The 22345-nt window shown below is 45.3% G+C and overlaps 1 protein-coding gene across 6 annotated transcripts in view; it reads right to left on the bottom strand.

Annotated features, from left to right (window-relative positions):
- The window catches only part of nsmfa (NMDA receptor synaptonuclear signaling and neuronal migration factor a), a 29520-nt gene extending 11477 nt beyond the window's left edge, over positions 1–18043 (bottom strand). The window contains exons 1-6 of one of the 6 annotated variants that reach the window (XM_078087929.1): positions 17791–18043; positions 10194–10255; positions 9011–9925; positions 8389–8455; positions 2436–2488; positions 889–978 (exon numbers count right to left, since the gene is read on the bottom strand). In XM_078087929.1, the coding sequence (XP_077944055.1) occupies positions 889–978; positions 2436–2488; positions 8389–8455; positions 9011–9925; positions 10194–10255; positions 17791–17861 (1258 nt within the window). In that variant the 5' untranslated portion in view covers positions 17862–18043. The remainder of the gene's footprint in view (positions 1–888; positions 979–2435; positions 2489–8388; positions 8456–9010; positions 9926–10193; positions 10256–17790) is intronic. The other 5 variants (XM_078087923.1, XM_078087924.1, XM_078087927.1 and 2 more) reach the window with 5 other exon arrangements.
- Positions 18044–22345: the final 4302 nt, after the last annotated feature.

Raw genomic sequence — 22345 nt, 5'->3', positions numbered from 1 at the left:
CGTGCCGCTTACAGCAGCCAACGCCTTCCTGAGCGACAGCGCTGCCGTTCTAATAGTCCCACCCGCCTTCCAGTAAACACTTGCTGTACTATAGTTTCCACCGTGGGCACCGATAATAAAGTGTTGCCATGGTGAGGGCCGTCGATTAGGTAATGCTGCATTTAGCATTGTTTAGGTCGGCAGTATTTGTCAGTATATCGTGAACTGAATAATGCATGTTTTTTTTTTTGGACTGGTTGACCTTCATTAAAGAAGCCGCACTGTGCGTCCACCTGTATCTCCATCATGTAGCTCAGCTCGTACATCAAAGTGATGATTACCAGACCTTTTTCCTTTTTTTATAGCTGACAAACGCCGCTAAGTGGCTTTCAACTCCACACGAGCCACCTGTGTGTATGAAAATGAATTAATGACCAAAGCACCGCGTGAGCGCGAAGCCAATTCAAACTAATCAATGTGCCAGTCGAGATGTGAGGGCACACGGGTTGAGACGGGTTATTTATAACGACACGCCGAGTAGATTGTTCATACGTTTTACTGCAGCTCTTTTAGATTGGAGAACAAGAGGACACTTGACAGCTTTTAAAGGACATCGGGCGCTTATGGTGATATGACTGCTTTGAAGTAGTTTGGATTTACACGGTGTAACGTGTGCAGGGCTGTTTTTTAACCTTTGCTTCTCTGATTGATTGCATACAAACGCACAACTTCTAACAGGCACAATTCTAGATTTACACCACGGGATTGTTTACTTCAAAGTTAAAGCCTTAGTATTTCCATATATGTTTTTAGTCCTTCACTGTGCACGTTGTGCCTCAGTGTGTGTGTGTGTGTGTGTGTGTGTGTGTGCGCAGGCGGGTGCACGTGCGTGAGTCCGTGTCCACTCACTGTCTCTGGGTTCGTGAGGAGAGTCAGTCTTGACCGGTGTGGGGTCGCTCCAGGAACGGCTGAAACTCTTCGACCTACGCTCAGCGAAGGCTATTGCAGGCGGGGAGAGATAGTCACACACGTGCGCGCCGCACACGCACGCACGCACACACGCACGCACACACAAACACACACACCTGCGAACCGGCTGCTTCCTCCACACACTCACCAACCAGAACACCAGAGCGAACAGGCAAAAGCGGCTCACAGATAGTGTGCAGGCGGCGCCATCGCTCTGCACAAACAAATGCCCGCATGTGCAAACCGTCAAACAAACAAACAAACACGTGTGCTGACAATCGCATATGTTGACATTATGAAGGATCCTGCTGCTTATCATCAGTGGATGTGGATTCGAAGGGACGCTGCTCGTCTCACAGATTTGCAAATCAGCTGTGTGCTTCTGAAGAGTGATCACTGTTTATTTGAAATATTTAAAGTGCTCGACATGGTTAATCAACAGCGTCCCTCGAGGCGCCGTTCTGTTTTCTGTGTCTCTGTTCATTTTGCTGCTGACACTGACTCCCTTTTTATTAGCCGACTCATTCGTTTGATTTTAACGTTTGGGATCAAACGGACGGGTTTGCTTTTAGAAATACCTTCTAACCAAACAAAACATTTTGTCCTATTTTGTGATCCCATGAAAGTTCAACTATGCTTTTTTTTTTTTTTTTTTTTTTTTTTTTTTTGAACTGAAGATTTAGATTTTTACAGTTCGAGCCAGTTATTTATTTCGTCAGATCCGCTTATCCAAAGCCATCGATAAGATTTGGGGTTTTAGAAACCTGCTATGGTACAATATTTATTCATTTGGGTTTTCATTGGGTTCAAACATGTCAACCAAATAGTACTATTCGTCAGGCTTTCACATTTGTTACCAAGATTTGTACATAATGTGTATCTCTGGTCTCACAACTTCTAATTGAACATACATAAACATTCTAACCCAGTGTTTTGTTCAGACTATTGTTAAGCTTACTTTGTGCCTCACCATTTTCTCTCCTTTTAAGGTAAAAAATACTGTCGAACAGTGAAATCCGCTGGCCATCGGCATGTATCGAAACCACAACAATGAAGAATCTATTGATTATCGTCTTCTTCTCTTATAGAGTAGCAGTTACACTCACACACACACACATCACTCCATCTCAGCCATTCATCCCCTTGCTTTATGTAATTTAGTATTTTTCACTTCAAACTTTACAACCAACAAATCAAAAAGAAGAAAAAATCTGAACAATCAAAGCAATGCAACAGGAATAAATCACCTACACGATCACCCATTCATGCACAGCAACACAGACACACACTGATGAACCAAATAACACTCAAAGAAACACAATAGAGCATCACGAATCCCAACCCAACAGCAGCGTTTACAAGGCACGCATTCGAAAAACACACCAGAAAACACACAAAAAAAAAAAACGCACAACAAGATGATGTTTGGGTGAATTAAATCAGTCAATTTGAGCAAACATATAACCACACACACATCTCTGACTCACTCTGTGCTTTCATCCTCCTGCTGCCCACCATCCGAAGATGCTTCCGGAAGTTCCTGTGGGTAGAGACACCGAGGCAGAAGAGGGATGACAGAGGAAGAACCCAAATGTAAAGAGGAGAATGAGGAGAGAAGGCGGGCGGCAAATAACAAAGCAAGAAAAGACAAAGTTTAATGTCAAGCTTCTATTTCGGTGAAGAGAGGTTAAAAATAGTTAATAAGAAATAAGATAATTACAGGTTCGTTTACTAACTTCCTCAATGTAAGTGGAAAATACTTGTCGGCAGAGCGTTGTGTAATGCTCCACTTTGCCAAAGTACCTCTTCTCATCCTTTTTATAGTGTAGATTATTCATGTGACAGCAGCCAAAAGGGAAACCCTCCAAGTATGTTCCTGATTTTTATCTGCTCCGAGCAGAACTACTGTACATCTGAGGAAACCAGTGGTTATCAGAGGGAGGTTATCCAGCCGACATCCGTTAGTGTTGCTTTACTCAGAGGTGCTTTGTTGATCTGCAGCGTCTGTGTGTGTTTAACACGGGTGGAAGTTCATGCCTGATTGAGTTTTTTTTATTCATATTTTAGAGCCTGGAACACACACATAAGCCCGTGGCTTTGCCCGGATGCCTTCGTTAAAATATATTGGCCGGCTAATTATCGGTCAGGCTAAATCTGCTGCTGATTACAGGATCAAACAACACGTTTTACATCGTTGGTTTAAATGTCCTGAATCACAAAGCAGGCTTTTTTTATCCTCATTATTCAAATATATTGTAAAGAGTCTGCACTGCTGCGTCTCATTGAGGCCAAAGATGTTTTACAAGATAACATGTTCATTCATCGGAAGTGTTGCAGCTGTACAGATGTGAGCTTGATACACGCTCAACAACAGAATGTCAAACTACTGGATAAAAAGCCGCGTTACAGCTGATTTACGTGGGTTAAAAACACGTGGACGTTTTCAATATGAAAGGTTCTTCGCCTCCTAAAAGTCTCCTAGCAACAGTAACACCGTGACGACGCCGTGCATTTGCAGTCTATAAGTCATTTTATACAGAGGCGTTCCACTACCATGTTCCCCTTAATGACAACAAAGAAACGGTGTTGGAATGGTCTCGTCTGTGGCTTTCTGCCTGATCCTGACATGATGTTCTATGCAAGAGACCCAGATAAACATCCTTTTATCTTTTGGACTCCCTCCCATGTTGCATTTACAAACAGTTTCCTTATACAGAGCCACGAGCCGCTCGTGATTAATGATCTCCGCATGTGGTTTGTGTGCATGTGTCTTTGTCCATGTATCAGTGGGCCCATGCTTTTTTTTTTTTTTTTGGGTGGTTGAGAAGCCCATAAATATTGAAGGAACATAAAAGGAAAAATAAATAGGTTGTGGATTCTTTGTCCTTGGTTTGCCCGCATAAAAATGTCAGCAAAACAACAGTTAACTAGCAACATCAAACGCTACATTTTACGAGCATCACACATTGCATCACGCAAATGCATGGTCTAATATAATTCTGGTCTAATTACAGATAAACAACATCATCGTTGCTTACTTTGAGGAGAGTATCCCAGCGTACCCTGAATGCCCTGTGCTTAAACCTCAGCTGCCCACAAAGGAAGCGTGTGGACACAGTTTATGAGATCTAGTCAGAGAGACGGGAGGTGTGAGGGAACCACGGCCGCCTCCTCTTCCAACTAAAGACGATCTGACAGATGCTCCCTCCTTTCATCTTATGCCCTTCTGATGCTCAATGACGCCAGAACTTTTTTCCATCTCCTTTCCCTTTAATGCTCTCATCTGTTTTCACGTGTTACTTTAACTTGACTCATTGCTGCCTACCCATGTTCCAAACTCTCAATGTCTTTATTCCAACAAGAACGTCGGTAGAGAAGCGACATAATCTATGTAAATGAAATACTGACACTATTAGTAATGTCAGATTCCATAAAATCCCCAAAAATATACTTTTCTGGTGAAAAGCACTTTGAGATTTCGAGGGCTGATTCAGAGCAATGCTGAAATGTCTCTTTTACTCTCTTTGTGCACAGCTGTATAATAATGGTCCTAAACGTTGGCTCAGTTGGGATGAGGATCTGGTACTTGGCAAACTACCACTCAAAAAGCTATTATTCCTGCACAGCCGTTTAGATTAGGACACATCTTTACTAATGCAGATACACTACACAATAAAGGCGACAATGGAAATAAATAAACCTGCATTTGATGTTAGGGTGGACTTGGCACAAGTCTGATGAGATATAATATATATATATATATATATATATATATATATATATATATATTAAGTGATGGTTTTCAGCGGTAGGAAAATTGTTCGTAAAACTTCTGTTATTTCATCAACCGAAATTGTGTGAAAAATAACACTCAACCATAATGCTCTGACGCTGCAGATGGACTGAGATGTCAAAGGAACTGAGATGTACTGCATGCTTGGTGTCACATGCACCATCTGCCCCTGTGTGGGACAGTTTCTGAACTCGTTACTGATTTCATAAGTTCAGCGACAATCTGACTCCGTTTTGTATTCTTTTTTAGGGCAAAACAAATTTACCGTTTATGTTAGTCCAGTCATGTTGGTGGCAGAATGCTGCAGTAACTTACCAACTTGTATTGGGGTTTTGAATACTGACGTTTGCTGAATTAATGTCACATTGTGCAACCCACAAAAAATGTTCCTACACAAGCATTTAATCAAGGTGTTGCTGAGCGAGATTCATCTGACCTTTTTATAAAACCACTAATACAGTAAGTACCCGTTTTGACCTTTTCAGTTTCGTCTGAAAAGAATAACACTGATTTAAAGTGAGTGGCGGTAAAAATCCGGCCTTGAAATTTGGGCAGTGTAGCAGTTCACGGGGAAAGCACATCCTGTTTTAAAACTGCTGACGCCCTCACCTTGAAATGCCACAATGGGACTCTTTGTCTTAGTCCGATTAGACGTGGGCGTAAATAAACGACTGAGTTATTGCACAGCCAGAAACGAGTGAAAAAAGCCAAGCAAACCCCGCAAGGTGCATCTCAAAATTCCGCTCCTTCATTCTGCTTTTTATCTACACAAATCCCCGGAAAGCCCTGCCGGGACGTGGCACAGTACTGAAGGGATGAGGGTCGGGCGGTAAAGGGGGGGGGGCTGATTCCAGGGTTTATTAGGCTGTTAGGGGGAGGCTGAGGCAGGTAGGCAGCAGCTAGACCGGTGAGTCCAAGCACATCGTCTTATCTTCTTTTCATCCCTGTAACTAATGTGCCAGTCTGCATGTGGTATAATCCATCATACAATAGAGGCACTAATCTTTCGACCTTGTGTGTCTTTCCATACTTGAGAGAGAGCGTTTGTTTGTTTTTCGGTGAAATGTATGATTCTTGAACAGAGTCGGTCATGAGTACCTTTCGTATATTATGATGTGTGGTCTAAAGGAGTGTTGAGACTTGAATGCACCTGCGAGCCATTGGGTTGGAGTATCTGCGGAAACCTCAAATATTGCACAGTCTCAAATGATTTATACATCCTATTTTGCCTCAGTTTTTCATTGTTAGGAATTATTTTTAAATTTAAAGCTGCAATTCGGAAGCGAAAGGTTGACGGCAAGCCGTTCGTTAAAGTCATTGTTCAACTTTTGAAACCATTTCAGGCTCGCAGAAAGCGACGCCACTTCGTACGTCAAAGTACAAACATGGCGTGAAGCGCCTCACTGTCGATGTCTAATTATTTCTTCACCAGAATTACTTATTGTTCATCCGGAAAGATGTGACTCAGTAATCTTGTGGTTAGGTAGAGCATGTCCAGCCATGCTAAACATAATTTACTGACTGGGTAAATTGTCTATAAATACTATGATACTACGCAATAAGGTACGAGAGGCTGTACTTTATCGGCCAATAATGTTCGGGGGTGTTGTTAGGCAACTCTCCAATATTGCTTTTATAATATGGTTACCAGTGAAATTATAAATAGTAAGTAAATGGCTGCTTTTCAGCACTGAATGGTATTATCCACCAAACGTACCGCATTTCAGTAGTCGAGAGGAAAACAGTGTTTGTGCATGTAGACCGCCTCGGGTCTCCTTGCAAGAACTCTCACCATCTCATTCATTTACATCGCTCATGACCTCCACCTTAATTGTCTGGTTGCAAAAGCTTGCGTTGCCCGAAACCGATCATTCGTGGTGATTCCGATCGCCACCGATCTAAAAACTGAAATGTCAACTAACGGTCGCGCAAAATCAAACCTGTTACTTTGAGTGCGCAGTGATACGGGAACACTGGGGTCAATGTGAACAGCAACTTTACATTATCGTTGAATAAACGGACCCCCCGTGACTCGCTCTCCATCAGAACGCTGGATTTCATCTACCCGTATTATAATTGTTGTTAACAAATCTCTCCAGAGCCAATTGGCACAATCTGTTCCAAACACGCCGAAAGTCAGCCAGCACAGATTGAGTGATAATTGGGGACGGCAGTCAAGGCGGATTACAGCACTTTTAACAGGACGGCCACACAAATATTAAAGGGCCACAACCGAATTGCTGTGTGTGACGTGAGGTTGGGTTAGTGGGCCAGACTGACCGGACAGCCGGGGGGACGTGAGCTGACCGGGTTCGATCAGCCAATGCTAGAATGGACCTTTCCTGTCTTGATTTTGGTAGAACGGTCTCCGCTGCAGTGGTTCACACTGGACTTCCTACCTGCTGTTGCATGAACGTCCTATAACTCAATTTCCCTCTTTTTACTTTAGATGTAAAATGATTAGATGACTAGGCTTCTAACTGACAATGATGATGTGATGTTTAATGATGGAAATATGTTTTTGGCCAGGCCAGAACAACACAAACTACACGCACTCACTAGTTCCTTCTAGTTCTTGTCAGTTTGTTTTCAGTTGAAACTCAATCGCCTAGAAAAGAAAAGTGGGGAAAAATAGGAAGCGGGTGTGGAAGTATACTCACGATATCCTGTTTGTGTGCCCCACGATTAATTAGCATGCAAGAAAGAAGGAGAGGGAGGGAAAAAAAAATAGTTTAGCCCCAGCGAGCAATGAGTTCACACAACAGAGAGTAAGAACTGGAAGAGGCATAAAGACGGACAAAAAGTGTGTTGATAGGAAGACACACACACACACACACACACTTACTTACTCAAAAGAAACACACACACCGTCTGTTTCAGCCTATGAACTTCAAACTGCATAAATGTTACATTACTGCCATTCAATATTAAAAAAGGCTGTTTTGTGGGATTGTGGCAATGTCCACTACTTTGCTCCAGACTAAAACATCTCAACTGTTGGACCTATAAACGCTAATTACTCCGGTGATCCTGTGACTTTTGCCCCCATCGGGTCAAAATGTGGTGCATCCAGTTCTTCCAATACTTTCATAAAAATAAAGCCTGCAAGACTAATGACGTTGCTTCAGTAAGTAGCAGTTATGAGCATGTTAACACACAATGCTCAACATGCTAAACATGCTTGCTCACATTCCCATGTTTTGCACAGTCATTGTAGACCATGCGAGGGTGCTTATGTCAAATGGTCCTCAAGGTGAGCTTTAAAAAGGAACCCGGCGTAAAACTGCCCTACCATGCAGCAATCATTCAACTTTAACAACAAGTATTCAATATGATGGATTGTCCTCCTGGAGTGAACTTTGAGGGTCTGCAAGCTGTTTTTTACAGCTTACTGAAATGAAAATGAATACCAGCTTGGAAAGGTGGATATAAATCTTAAACCTATAGCATGCTTTGGAAAAAAATGGTTTGCGGTAATGTTAAGTATGTAGTTTGTATTTTATGGCCTCAGATGAGTCACCAGTACGGTCTGTTAACTAACACACACACACCAGCCTGAACATTCATTCACCATCAATGTGACTGTGTCTGCATAGTGTTTGTGTATATGTCAGATGTGCACGTGTGCTTGAAGGTTGAACACTCACGCCTGCATTGTCGTTGTGGCAGTTTGAAAGCTGAACATGTTTTCTTTGGGGAACCAGTTGGTGTCTTCTGCAATTAGAGAGAGAGACGATCATTCTGGGGTTAAGTGAACAAAAGAGAAAAATCATATTGGTCACATTGGTAAACGTATGGAAGCACAAAACCAGCGACGGCACTTCACAGTCCACCACTCCACAGATGGAGAGAGGGAGACACACAAAGGAGACGGCAGAGGAGAGAGACGGGGAGACAAAGAGTCAGATATACAGACCACCATGTCACATCCAACAACAAACCCTCGGAGAAGAAATAGATTTAACTTAACTTTAACTTAACGGACGTTTCACTGTAACAACTACCTGCAAAGTTGCTTATTCCTTTACAAAATCCTCACAAAATGTTCAGTGTGCTTGTTTTCACTAAATTGGTCGTTAAATTTCCACAAACCCATTCTCCAGTAAACCCCACATGAAGTATAGATCATTAAACTGCTCCACTCGCCTAATAGGGAATCGAGTGTAATTCAGGCTATTGTCAAATGCTATTTCCTCTCTCGTCCAAGCCCTCCCGCCCTGGGTTGGGATCCAGCGGCTCTCCCTCGCTCTGTGTCCTCCGCCCTCTCACCTCTCTCCAGCCCAGTCAACCGGTCCACACTCCACATCCGCTCTAGGCGCCGGTGCTGCTTGCCTGCCTCGCGGTTCGCGCTCTCCAGATCCAGGGAGCCTTGGCTTCGCGAGGGGGCGCCGCCGCTGCCGCCGCACGACTCGCAGGCCAGCCCGCCGCACTCCGCCTCCCCTTTCCCGCCCTCGCCCCAGCCACGGATGTTGTGCGCGCTGACGGAGGTCTGCAGCGGCGGCTGAGACAGGTGATGGTGGTGGCCGTGGTGGTGTGCCCCGTGATGGGAGTGGGATCCAGCCACGGATAGCGACTGCTGCTGCTGCTGCAGCTGCAGGTTGCCGCTGCTGCCGCTCCCGCTGGCTCCGCCGCTGGTGCCCAGGACGCCGTGGTGGTGGTGGTTCCCGTGGTCGTGGTGGTTCCTGTGATGGTGGCTGGCGCCGCGGCCGCTGCCGGAGTGGTGGTACTGAGTGGGCGACGAGGACGTTGACGAAGGGGAAGTGGAGGGCTGGATCAAGCCACCTCTGGATCCCGACCCGCCACTCCCCGTCTTCTCCTTCAGGACGTCCAGTTCCAGGCTCTCCTTGCTGCCCCGGCCGCTGCTCATCAGCATACCGCGCTGGGTGGTGATGGTGTACACGCGAGCAGGCTGCAGGGGGCACTCGACGCACTTCTGCTGGTCTTCCTCCGCCGAGAAGCTGCGCTCGAGGGACAGTCGAGACGCTTTGGTAGAGATGGTGATGGAAGGGGGAGGAGGCTGGAGTAAGCCCAGGGGGGTCTTCACCGGGACGCGCTCCCGTCTGTCCTCGCAGCCCTTGGTGGCGTTGGAGCAGAGATGGAGGCGGTTGTTGTTGTTGTTCGGGCTTATCGTGTCACTCGTCGACTCGGGGTCGGGACCCACCGCGGTTTCACACAGAAGATGAGCTGAAGTGATGACGGAAAATAGACATCCATATATGAGCGCTTCATAATAAGGAATTATGATTATTATTACGAGAGAGAGAGGAAAAAGAAGAGGGCAAGCTGAGTATGACATCGAGGAAACCTTCATCTTTATCTGGTTACCAGCTGGTGTGTTAACCGAGATGGCAGCCTTGCATTTTCACAGAGGATGGGGTGAACCAGGTAAAGATCAAGAAGGAAGAGCAGGCACAGAGGGATGGACAGATGGCAGGATGTCTGAGACGCTGACCTGATCCGTTTCGGTTTTCAGGGTGTGTGTGGGACAGGTACTCTCCGAATGCTCGCGCTGCTCTGTGGGGACACACGACACACATAAAGACATTATTCATGGGTTGGGGGGACAGTACGGGTGAGCTGAAAGGAGAGGAAATGAAATGGAAGGGTAGAGACGGGCGATGGAAGACTGTAAACCATGAACCTAATTGCATTCTTTGGGCTTGTGCCGCCCACAGATTAAAGATGCAGCGGTTTTATCTCCACGCGTCAGGCTGCCGCAGACTTAAAGAAACGGAGGAGATAGTGTGGAGTGAAGGATTGTTCTACTTGGTTTCTCAGTGTGACCTCGGCTTTGTTCCGAGGGTGTGATTGCATCTGCAGGCCATAAATATGTTTGTGTCCTTCTTTCATACATGTGCGGATGTAAGCAGTATATTTGTGTCAAGAAAAATCGTGAACTTTGGCAACCACTGAAGGAAAATGGATGCTGCGGGCGCCATGGCGACAGTGCTACACCTTTTTCTTCCCCCTCATGGTCTTTCTTTTACTCACACATAGAAATAACACGCACTAATACCTTAAACTCAAAGGTCTCTAAGGGCTCCAGCTTTTAATAGAAAAGCCTCTGGTCTCTGTGTGTGACAGGAAGAGCAAAGTGAGACTGGGCAGACAAAGGAAGACAAATAACTCTGGAGATGTGCTTTCAATATCAACCGAGAGCGAATGAGGCGCAGCAGTAACTATTAGGAATAACGACGTGACAATAATTAGGAATGAGAGGAAAGGAGAGCGGTTTAAGTAACACTGGATGCCATTGACGATGAGTTACTCCGATTGCAAGGATCATGATCATGTGAAACGCCATGTTTTTACTTCTCAGAGGAAATCCTGCGGCTTCTCACCTTTTTATTCAGCTGTAGTTAAATTAACCAGTAGCATGTAAGACTTGGTGCTTCCAAGACTACTGGCATCAATAAAACACAACCTGGTGTAAAAAGCATTGTGCGTCTTCAAAATGAAACATTACCTGGTGTTTCCACGGCTGCTGATACAATATCACCCGTTCACATCTTCTAGCTCATTCAGGAAAGTGTCCTCTGTCTCAACGTGGCTGAAGTTGGAGGCGACCGTGCAAACGAATCCCCCGAATACAGGTGAATCCGTGGGTAACCGACCTCCTTCCCGGCAGCTCCGTCAATTATTAAAGCCCGTCCAACACAGCAGGAGCAGCGAGGAGAGCGGGTGCAGTGAAGAGTGACTTTTCACCTAACGTTCATCTTTCCTTCCCTCTCACATGGAGTTTCTTGTTCAAACGGAGCCCCGGTCGAGACCGATGCATTAAAAAAGGCACATTCGTAAGGTTACGCGGTTGAGCGCCTTCATCACTACGACTTTAATATTCAAGTTAATAACTTAATATCATAATTTGCCATATTATTCCCTGTTACTGAACAAAGAAGTAGAAGCTGCCGCTGTCGCCTATTTTGGGAAACCGTTGTTCTCCCCCCTGATAATGGTCCTTTGTGAATACATATACATACATACGTAATTGTGTAGTTTTTGACACCATCACCTCCTTACCCCTATTTGTGGTGGAGGCTTTCTGTGAGAGATCAATGCTAGTGTGTTCAGTGTAATATACTGTAATTACACTTCATACTGTAGTCTGCCCGCAGTCCCAGAAACCAACTGGTGGACCAACATATGAACATCTACCGTTCTACTAATATATCTCTGGCTTGTTATTTTGGTGTAATTTGATTAAACACACGTTGATTTAAGAGTATGCACCTTGTAAACACTGGTGAATTAAATATTTCAAATGCGGATTTGACTCTACAACCCAAGGTCCCAAGACCAGGGGGATCTTTGATCATGTGAGTCGTAATGTTTTCACTACTTGAGGTTTCTGTGCGTACAATACTTTGTGCTTTGTGCGTTTGCGAGCCTCTCCGTGCATTCAAGAGATGAATTGTTTGTTTCTGTGTACGTTTGCGTGAACACACAGAAACGTAACGAGCGAACCAGCCCAGTTAAGGGCAGTTTGTGATGAATGTGGTCTACGCTGCAATCAGCAGGTGTTCCTCCGAAGCGCTGAGACATTTTCATTTTACACTCCTGTTTCATTATTCAAGAGGCCGGGCACTCTGATTAGAATCCGCAAACAATGGTGCAAGAGACTCTCATCATCCATTATACATGAGCAGAAACCGAGTCGGAAACGGGTGGAGCAAAGCGCCTCTCAATCCATCCATAAACACAAAACCGTCTCTCTGGGTTGTCCCGTGTCCCCTTTTTGCACCTACTCCCTACGTGATATGTGGGCACGACACGCCGGGAACACGGGTGCATGCGGCAGAAGGGGAGATAAACCCTGCAGCCTCCTGTGAAAAATGAAGGTGGTGAAGTCGGAGACGAGGAGCCTGACGGGCAGATATGAAATTCACCCTGCATGCTCTCAGACATGTGACAGGGGTTTGGGGAGAGGAGTGAGGGAGTGAGTACAGAGAGGGGAGAACAGCGTACAGCAAAATGGGGGAATATTAAAAATGAAAGGTAATTGTGAGGAAACCGAGGAAGACAGACTGAGAGAGCACAGTGAGGACACCGAGGAAGGAAGCGACGCAATCGAGTCTGCTTTTCTCCTCCAGGACATCTGGCTCTTTGAGAATCAACTCAGCCCTGAACGCCCGGGTCATTTAACCCCTTAAGTGGCTTCTGCAGGGCCATTAAATGCCATATGCCATGAGTCACGTGTCAAACGCCAGTGACGAGGATGGCAACGGTTCAAGTTTAGTCTCCTGGATTCAGATCAGAACAGATTAGAGACTGCGGGGACGGACAGGAGTGGCCTCTGTGGGGGTGAGGTCTTTAACATTAAAGGTGCGGTTCTGTTTCCACATATTTCACTATAGAATGAACAACTTAAAGAGACATAATTGCGTTAATGTTTTAGAAACCATTCCAGGATGGCAGGTTTATGACTTTATGAGAAACGAGCGTTGGCCCATCCTCTGCCAAACACTTTACGAGTGTGATTTGTTATTACAAGCAGTTGTCCAGACTCGTGTGTGTTTTATGTAAAGCTTCCCCACAGTAGTGCAAGAAACTCACAATGTCCAATCGGCCCGTGTTTGCATCGCTGTGTGTCTCACCTAGGTGACGGTATCCCGATTACATCGCCGGCGGAGGCCATATTTTCAGCTGTTAAATCGGCTGTCACAGCGTCCTTGAAACCACAAACCGGCCTTCTGGGAAACGTTCTCACCTGCCCGACAGGGCCCGAAATCCCTTCTTTGTTTATTGCCTTCCACAATGACACATTGAAGCGTTTTCTCGTCCTACACCATAATCTGCCACGTGACAACACAGCGGTTAAAAAAACAACAACCCGGGCAAGGTTAGCGGATGATCGGTCAGTACGAAATAACACAATAAGTAGTAGTTCAGTTAGGATTAACGTCACGGTTTCAGGTAGCTAAAGTTAGGCGACCGCCGCCATCATGGCCACAAAGAAAAGTACCCGGGTGACGTCCAGAAAACAGATGCTCTTTCTAAATGTTTATTTCTTTTTTTTCTCTCCCTGCTTTTTCACTTTGACGCCCTTGTTTGTCTTCGAACGGCCTCCAACTCCAATGTCACGCAACGAGGACGACGACGTTGCAATGCCTCTGATAGAGTGACCATACAAAGTACCGCGAGTGCAACGTGCATCCTGAAGCTCCCGCCGAGTGACAATACAGTACGGGCACATTTTTATCCCTCGTCTGCGGCTGTGCGGTTCAGAACGTACTTAGCAGCACTCTGCAGGCCCAGTGAGTCAGACACAATTACACACACACACTCCAGCCCTCCTTTAAACACTTTCTACCACGAGCTTCACAGTCGCATAAACGTATCCTCCACAGCAGGACGACGCACCTGAGCAGTCTCTCTTTTAATGGATCCGCACAGAACAATATGTATGAGTAGATACTTGGCAGATGGGGACGTTATAGAACGGTAAACAACCCTTTTATCGCCAGTCTCTCCAGGTTTGTGCTCGCTAATGCAGATCCAGATGGGGGAACATGACTCATTGCTGATTCCAGCGTTACTTTCTCCTCTACTTTTAAATCTATTTTTTTTTTTTTGCTTCTCGTCAATCTGATATTTTTTCTGCTTTAGTTTGCGCACCAAAAATGCCCACAGACATTAAGCAAACGATGTGTCTTCCAAGTGGAGTCAAATTAAAGTAGATATTATTTGGAAAAAAGGGTAAAGTCAATGCAATTGGATGCAAAATATTGGCCAGTTTCAAAAAAATACCAGAGAAATAAATCGCAACCATTTCATCCGAGGATCCGGTTCGAATGTCGTGCTTTTTTTGTACCGTCATATAATTTGAACTATATTCACCAAAAAATGATCTCCGTACTAAATGGACCAACAGGTCAACCGGTTAAAGAACTGACACGCAAGCACTTATCGAGATCCATGTATTTTTAACGCTGCGTCTGTTATTGACCCCTTATCTAATCTCATGCCGTTTCCCTGTCGATTGTCACGCTGTTCATCGCTGTGACCATATATATCTTTTAGCCGACGAGCGGCCGGAGGCTTCAAACAGGCCGCCGCTCCCCGTGTTCCCACTGAACATCATCAGAGCTGACGCGTCCCCGGGCGGCGTCTCCCCACTGTAAACAATGGGCTGCCAAGCCAAGAGATTCCTCACTCTTAATGCCCTGTAATCGAATTCTCCTCTCAGATGGTCTAATTGAATTGGGTTTCCTTCAAACGCTCGCAAACACACACACACACACACACACACACACACGCAGAAATGCACAGCTGGGGTGATGAAAACGTGTTGAGGGGCCGGCTGCCTGCGTGCGCTCCGGGCCAGAGGGACTTGGGAACGTTAATTGCGCGTCTTGAAATTGTGGTGCGTTATGGGCCGTTATGGGGAAACAGCACCTGATCTGGGAGCTGATAATAAATGTCAGTATGCTGGTGGTGAAACGCTACCAGCATACAGCTTCAAATGACTCACAAACACAGTAGCCTACACACATTTAACATAGGGATTGTTTCTAATATTCCAGGAACAGTTAGTTTTACCAAAAAAGCACAACACGTAAATATTATGCTTGATCTTGTACGTCGATAAAACGATCTTTACTCAAGATCTGCTCGATTTGTTCTAAAACTTTTGACCATATCGTAAGGTCTTTGTTGGCAAATGAAATAGTAAATGAATAGATGTTGCATTATTGTAAAACGATTGTATGATCAAAGAATAGATGCACAACATCAGACACACATCGCACAACACTGCTGGAGCCCTCATCATTCTTCACAGTGTAATCAATCAAATGTAAAATTACATAAAAAGAAAATCACATAATGGCGCTCCATGAACATAGGGAAAGTCGGCAACAATGAGAACCCCCAAAAAAGCACCTGTCGAATGAAGTAAGACACCATATTTAATAAATTTGTCTGTAAAAAACAAACAAAAAACCCATTTCCTCATCTTCCATCGCTGCCCTCTGCCCGAACCACACCACCGCCCGACACTGAGATCAAAGCATTCGCTTCTTCGCTCAATGTCGCAGAATTCTGCTGTGTAAATTGGAATTAATATCACCCCCCCTCGCTACTGCTCATGAGCTGCTGGAGGGGAAAGTGTGACCTGCTTCCTAACCAGCAATCATAATGCATATGATGACAGACACCAGGGACAAGACGCCGGTGTCTTTGCGGTCTTCCCCGTGTCTTTATTTGAATTCATTCCCTACGGATGAGGGCATCAGCTGTTGAGGGATGTCCGCTAAACGAGGCTTCAAAGCTCCACAACGAAGTGTCCGTCAAAGCTTTTCTGATCTGGCACACGTGTCGGCAGGACTTAGTGATCCCTTAAGTCATCCCAGAACGGCTGGATGGATTACCATCATTACCATTGATCACTATGCGGTCTAGCCTAGGAAGTTTTTGGTAAGTGTAGACACGGTCCCCCAAGTATAGATCATATACACACAAACTTGTTAGAGTGAACACATATATGGTCTGTCGAGGTCAGGAAAACACTAGATTAGTTGTTGTGTGTACAGTTCATCAGATGTGTGTGGAGATGGAGAGAGGCCCGACTACACACCTGTTTGTGTGCGAGGTGGAGCGGTGCAGAGGAACGACGCACGTCTACCAGGTTGTGTGCATCTACAAAGGCAAGGTTCATTCTGCCATTAACTGGGGAAAATTAGAGGACGAAAACATGATGGGGAAAAGGCTCCTCTTTGAGATGGTCCCCCTCACGCGCACACAGTGGGGTCGGTTACGTGCCCCGGACACCCGTCACGTTGTGAATGAGCATCACATTCTCGTCCCAAGGTGGCACACATAGAAAGCATCCTCCTGCACGCGATGAATGCAGAGGAAGCCTCGCGCAGGGACTGTGCCGCGTAAAAGGGGGAGACACATGTGAGATAATGACGTAATGCCACGCCGCCGCCGCCGCCCCCCAAAAGCCGTGGACGTCGAGCGACGTTTCACAAGTCAAGGTCAATCACCGCATGAGTTAAAACTCCGAAGCGGGGGGGTCCTGTGAAGCGAAGAGCCCGCTGTGCACACACACACACACCCACGGCCGTGCACGTGCGTTTCAGCTCCGGCTCAGCCTCGGTCACGCGGGGAGGAGATGGCTGAGCCTCCATCACTCCGCATGGTGCCAGAGACGCAACGCACGCGGCGCTGTACAGCGAGCGAGTGAGTCGTTACGCGGCTTTTAGTGGCGTGGACTCGTGCCAAACGGTCTGAGTCACACTCATTGCATTTATTTATTTTTTCCACGCAGACTAAGGGAAACAGCCGCTCTGTGTGACCGGTTCCAATACCTGCGATCGCAATAGTGAATCGCTGCAAACGATCGATCGCGGTGACTGATTGATTGATTCATTGATTGATTCATTAACAACTGGATCCTTTGCACGCCGGGGTGTGAAGTCAGCAGCCTCCTGCCGCTGGGGTCGATGGCGACCAGACAGAAAGGCATTTTTGTTTTTAAAATCACCATTCAAGAGATGAAGATGCCAGTTGTTGTCTGATTGCACACTCGATGGATCGTCTTGATGATCTATTTCTAGGGAGAGCCTCCCAAAGTCCGAGCATCTTAGTCCACTATGAGTCACAGCAGCCCTCGCTTTGCCTCTGCATGACTTTCATTACACAATGATGCTTCGTGCACCGACGCCTCGTGGGTTCCAATGTGGTCTGAATGAAACACAGCCTCCCCTTAAGAGATGACCTCAGCTGGCTTCTGTCGCGCACCACAGGGGCTGTTTTTATTTATGGCATGAAAGGCTCATTCTAACCAGCACCCGTTTGCACTGATGCACGCCCCGGGCCAGACGGGACAGTCTGCAGACGTGCGATATAAAAAAAAAAATAAATATATAAAAAGCTCAAAGAGCCTCTCTGCGCATCAAAAATAAAGGACGAGCTGTACCGAGCGACGCGCCGCGGGAATCCAACGGCCACACGTGGCGACCTGCCGCTCGGGTCTCCCCGGCCGGCCGCCCGGCCGCCCGCCATTGGGTGGGTTCGAAAGGCGCAGAGATCCGGGTGATACTCACCTAACTTTTGCTGCCACGGAGGATATCGCATCGTTTCCTAAATGCTTCCTTTTGGACACGGCGGTTCCCATGCTGGCATGGACACGACGCAGGCAGGAAAACGGTTCATTCCAAAGACAAAACAGTACAAAAACCGCATAAAAAGTTGATGGAGAATCCGGGGAGCAGACAGCATGCAACGCACGCGTGTGCAGAGCAGAGGATGCACAAAAAAGAGCGACGTCTCCTCTCTCCCTCTCTCTCCCTCCCTCTCTCACCCCCCCTCCCTATAAGCACGTATACGCGGGGTGGCTGCACAGCTGTCGGTGTGTGGCTGAAAATACACGGTCCTCTCTGCCTCTCTCATTCATCTGAAAATGCACTGGAAGGTGATATCATCACACGGCGTGTATGTTGGGGGGGGGGGGGGGGGGGGGGGGGGGACCTCTGCTTTTCATCCATCCAGTATTTTTAGGATCAATATGCATATCTTTATGTAAACGGTCGTTTGGGCAGAAGCCCCCCCTCTCTGGCACGTTAAAAATGGTTCTCATCCACAGCCAAGGACACCAGGAGCAGTGAGGTCGAGGTGCTCTGTAGTTCAAAAAGCATCATAACGACGGCTTTAGACTGATGTATTTTTTTCCTTCACGCAAACGTGATCAGTATTCAAAAGATGGCAGGACACTGACGTACTATAAAGGGCTTCTGCATCTGTGCAGCAGGATTTCCTTGCAGATTTAGGAGAACTCCTCAGATGTTTCTTTCTTCAGGGATCCGCAATGCTTCCAGTTTGTACTTACTTTGTAACGCAATTGTGATTGCAACATTGAAAAGAAGATGTTTCATAATATCCTGGTCGGAGTTGGATGTGCCAGAGAGTCTGCGACTTAATTATTTAACAATTGCTTTGAGTTATTATTAACCAACCGCGAGCCTACATCTAGTATTATCCAGTGTTTATCTAATGCTCAACTAGTTCAGATGTTGTCCGCATGCATGCACAAAATAGAAGTGCACTTCTATTTTGTGCAATGAGAGATAAAATCTTGTATCATCCACAATAACACCACAATCCAGGAAACCGTTCCATGTATACTGTAACCAGATTATATCCAATCTACAGCATTTTATCTAATGGTCCAAACAAATACTGTATTGTAATTATTAAATTACGTGCTATTCAACTTTATTGCTTTTTGTTTAAAGTAATCCATGTCTGCAAAAGTACCAGCAGTGTAGAAAACCACACTGAGAAGAACATAGTAAGTGGTGAACACTGGTGTATGCACACATACGTACATGCTATTACACATCTGCGCATGCTATTACACATCTGGACCCGTGCACAGATCATATAAACAGACAGCCGCACGGGTAGCAGAGAGCAACGGTCGATTAGCCTTCAGGCATCAGATCGATCAATCTTTTAAACCACGGGTCATTTCATCAGCAGCCCTGAATGTGCAGACTGTCCTTGAGCTTTATATCTTTTAAAATGTGCTTCGCCTACGCGCGTGCGCACACACAAGACAAAATAATTGAATATCAATAAATATAGCAAAGCACGGGGCTGGTGTGAGCTGCTGGAGGTCATTAAGCAGTAAATAATTTGAGGCAGTTCTGAGGAGACTGAGGGAACGTGTGTGGATGTGCTGTCGATGAGCACCAGAGACGGAGGGATGAATAGATGCAGAGGGGGAGGGATGATGGAGCTGCGCAGCCAGGATGAAAAAAGGAGAAGAAGAGGAGGATGATGGATAGAGGAGGGATGAATGAATGGATGCATGAATGGACAGCGCAAAGCCAAAAAACGGGGGAAGCACGCGGGAGGGTGGCGGCAGAATGCAAAGGAATGAGGGCGAGGAAAAGGCGACACGAGGATGAATGAGAGCGACGATTCATGCTTTTCATTCTGTAAATGCGGTGCAGGGACGTGTCCGCACACGGTGGGAAACAACTGGGGCCATGTGCTGAAAAGGGATGAGGACATTGGAGGAAAAGAAAGACACATGTGGCCATAAATCCACATCAGGATCGGCCTTTTTATCTGAGACTTGATCGGTCCATCTGACCGAGAGCTAGCTGATAAAAATACCATCAAAGGAAGAACTTGGGTAACGAAAGAAGTCATGGTGTGTTGTGAACGTACCTCGGGCAGGATATTTAATCTGTACACGTAAGGGCAAACATTAAACTAAACCATGAAGCGTGGCCTACTTTTGGACACTTTGAGGACATTACGTGTGTATTATTTATTGAGGCCGGTAGTAAAGCTGAAAACGTTTTAACTGAGGCAATGTTCTACGTAGCTCCCCTTGAGTCGATACCAATCTTCAAATGTACTGTTTAATTTAAGGAAAATGATTCTAGAGGGTCAAACCCACATTAAAAAATGATTCTTCCCATCTGCGATGAACTTTGATAGTGGATTATGATTTAATTTGCCTCATTTCACTGATTAACTAAGTCTTGGAGGACAGTTGCAAAGAGCTTCATTACCTTCTTTAATTAACATTGTGTTTGAATGCACAATATGAGGACACTTTACTGTATCATAAAACGTGACGTAGCTGGATATCTTGTGGTGAAAAGTTATTACTAGTAAAAATATTGCTTTTAGCACTTGTGAGGATGTTTTTCTGGCTCTTAGATGCTGTAACCAACCTAAAACACTCAATTCTAACTCCAAACTTCAGTTTGATTTAGAAGCCTTTTCTTCAAATCCATCAAGGTAGCTGTGTCTGTCTGTTTGGATTAGCTGGGTGTTACTTGTATTAATAATTTGCAGTGTTTTAGTCACGAAGCAGTCCACCACTCTGGTCCAGACTCAAATATTTCTGGATCTTTTGTATGGATTGCCATGAAGGTTTGTAAAAACATTCATGGTCCCCTGAAGATGATCCCTAACGACTGGTGATCGTCTGACTTTTCCGCCATTGCTATGATGAGTTTCACAGTTTTGAGTATGAAGGAAATAATTCAAGTTTTGAGTTCATAACCCTTACAGCCTATTTCTGCATCAATCTGCACAGCCCTTTTGTTAAACAAGTTTCTATCTTAGTACATTAAACCATCAAGGACTTTTTCAATAAACCATGTTCTCTTGAGTTAAGCTGTCTGAAGATGAGGGAGAAGAACGATAGCAATGAGAAGAAAGCAAAGGGGAAAACAGCGTGAGGTCTTGAGGGTTAAAAAGTATTAAAATTGACATCTAAATCTGTGTGTTTGTTAATTTGCCAAGAATATCCGTCCCTGTTCAAAAAGGAGATCTATAAGTAGGTACTTCCCATTAAAACGATGACCCTCCTCACCCAACTCAACAGAAAGGAGCGAGAGGAGATGGATGGCAGCCGTAGAGCGACAGAAAGCACAGAAATGTGTGCTGAGGAGAAATTTTCATGGGAAGATGATGGATAGTGCAATCTGAGGTGTGTGTGTGTGTGTGTGTGTGTGTGTGTGTGTGTGTGTGTGTGTGTGTGTTTAGGTGTGACAAGTTTAACCTACGGGTAACTACAATAAGGGGGCAGGGAGGACTCAAGTCTCAGTTTAGATTAACTGCCACAAAATCATACTTCATTTCCATCTACTGCAGCTAGAAAAAAACAATTAGATATTTAATCCAGTGAGAAAACGTTCTTTAAATCTGTAGTTATTGTATTGCCAACGTTTTTTTGTCTGGATTTGTCCTCGTAGGCACCTACTAAAGTGCAGTGATGCTATTTCGCTGATCTAACTCTGATATGTTTCTACCCACACACCAAGCACTGAAACATCTAAACCACATATTTAATGTGCAGTTATTCTGTCTTCACTGTTTTCCGCTTTGTCCGTAGTCAACTGAGCTATAGTGTCAAATAAACCAAAAGAGCAAAACCAGTCAGCACATCTCACCCTGAGAAGCCTGTGTAAATGACACCTGATAAACGAACCTTGGGCACTTCCACAAGCAGATTCATTTCGAGGGCTGTGACTTTAGTGTAGATCCAGAATATTTCCTTTCTGTCAGCGTTCTGTACTTGTGCGCTAAACGGAGTAGACGAGCTGCCAGCAGCAGGTGAGCAGTTCATTTTGATAGGAATGGCTTATTTTAGTAGACGGATGTCAAGTAGGTGAACCAAAGGCTCGCAATAAGGAATGTAGAAAATCAGCAGGCATGATGTCATTTATCTTCTGGCTGCTGTTTTTTTTTTTTTTTGTTGACGCAGTTGGTTTGACGGTTTTAAATAGAATTCCTTGTTTGTCGAGCAATTTCACTAGATCCATGCGTTGGCAATTGAGGTATCGAACCTTTTGGAGCTCCATCGCTGTTTTCGTTTGATGCTTCTTTGAAAACTACCGTATGAAAGCAGTGATTTACAGTCTTCTTTCGTAGCGTACAAAATGTTTACAATAGTTTTTCAATTATTTTCTGCGTTGTAGCTCCCCACTTCGCCTGCACAGCCATATGCCACATCCAATCTATTCCATAGAGGGGGAAAAGCCAAAGAAAACCACAAATAGAGGAGACTATTGCAAACTGAGTTAGAATTCCAGTTGGAGGATTACATTTAATCTCCAAAGTGCCATTGTGGTT

This window comes from Gasterosteus aculeatus, chromosome 14, assembly GCF_964276395.1.
Source record: "Gasterosteus aculeatus chromosome 14, fGasAcu3.hap1.1, whole genome shotgun sequence".
NCBI lineage: Eukaryota > Metazoa > Chordata > Actinopteri > Perciformes > Gasterosteidae > Gasterosteus > Gasterosteus aculeatus.
This window is presented reverse-complemented; position numbering and strand designations above follow the sequence as displayed.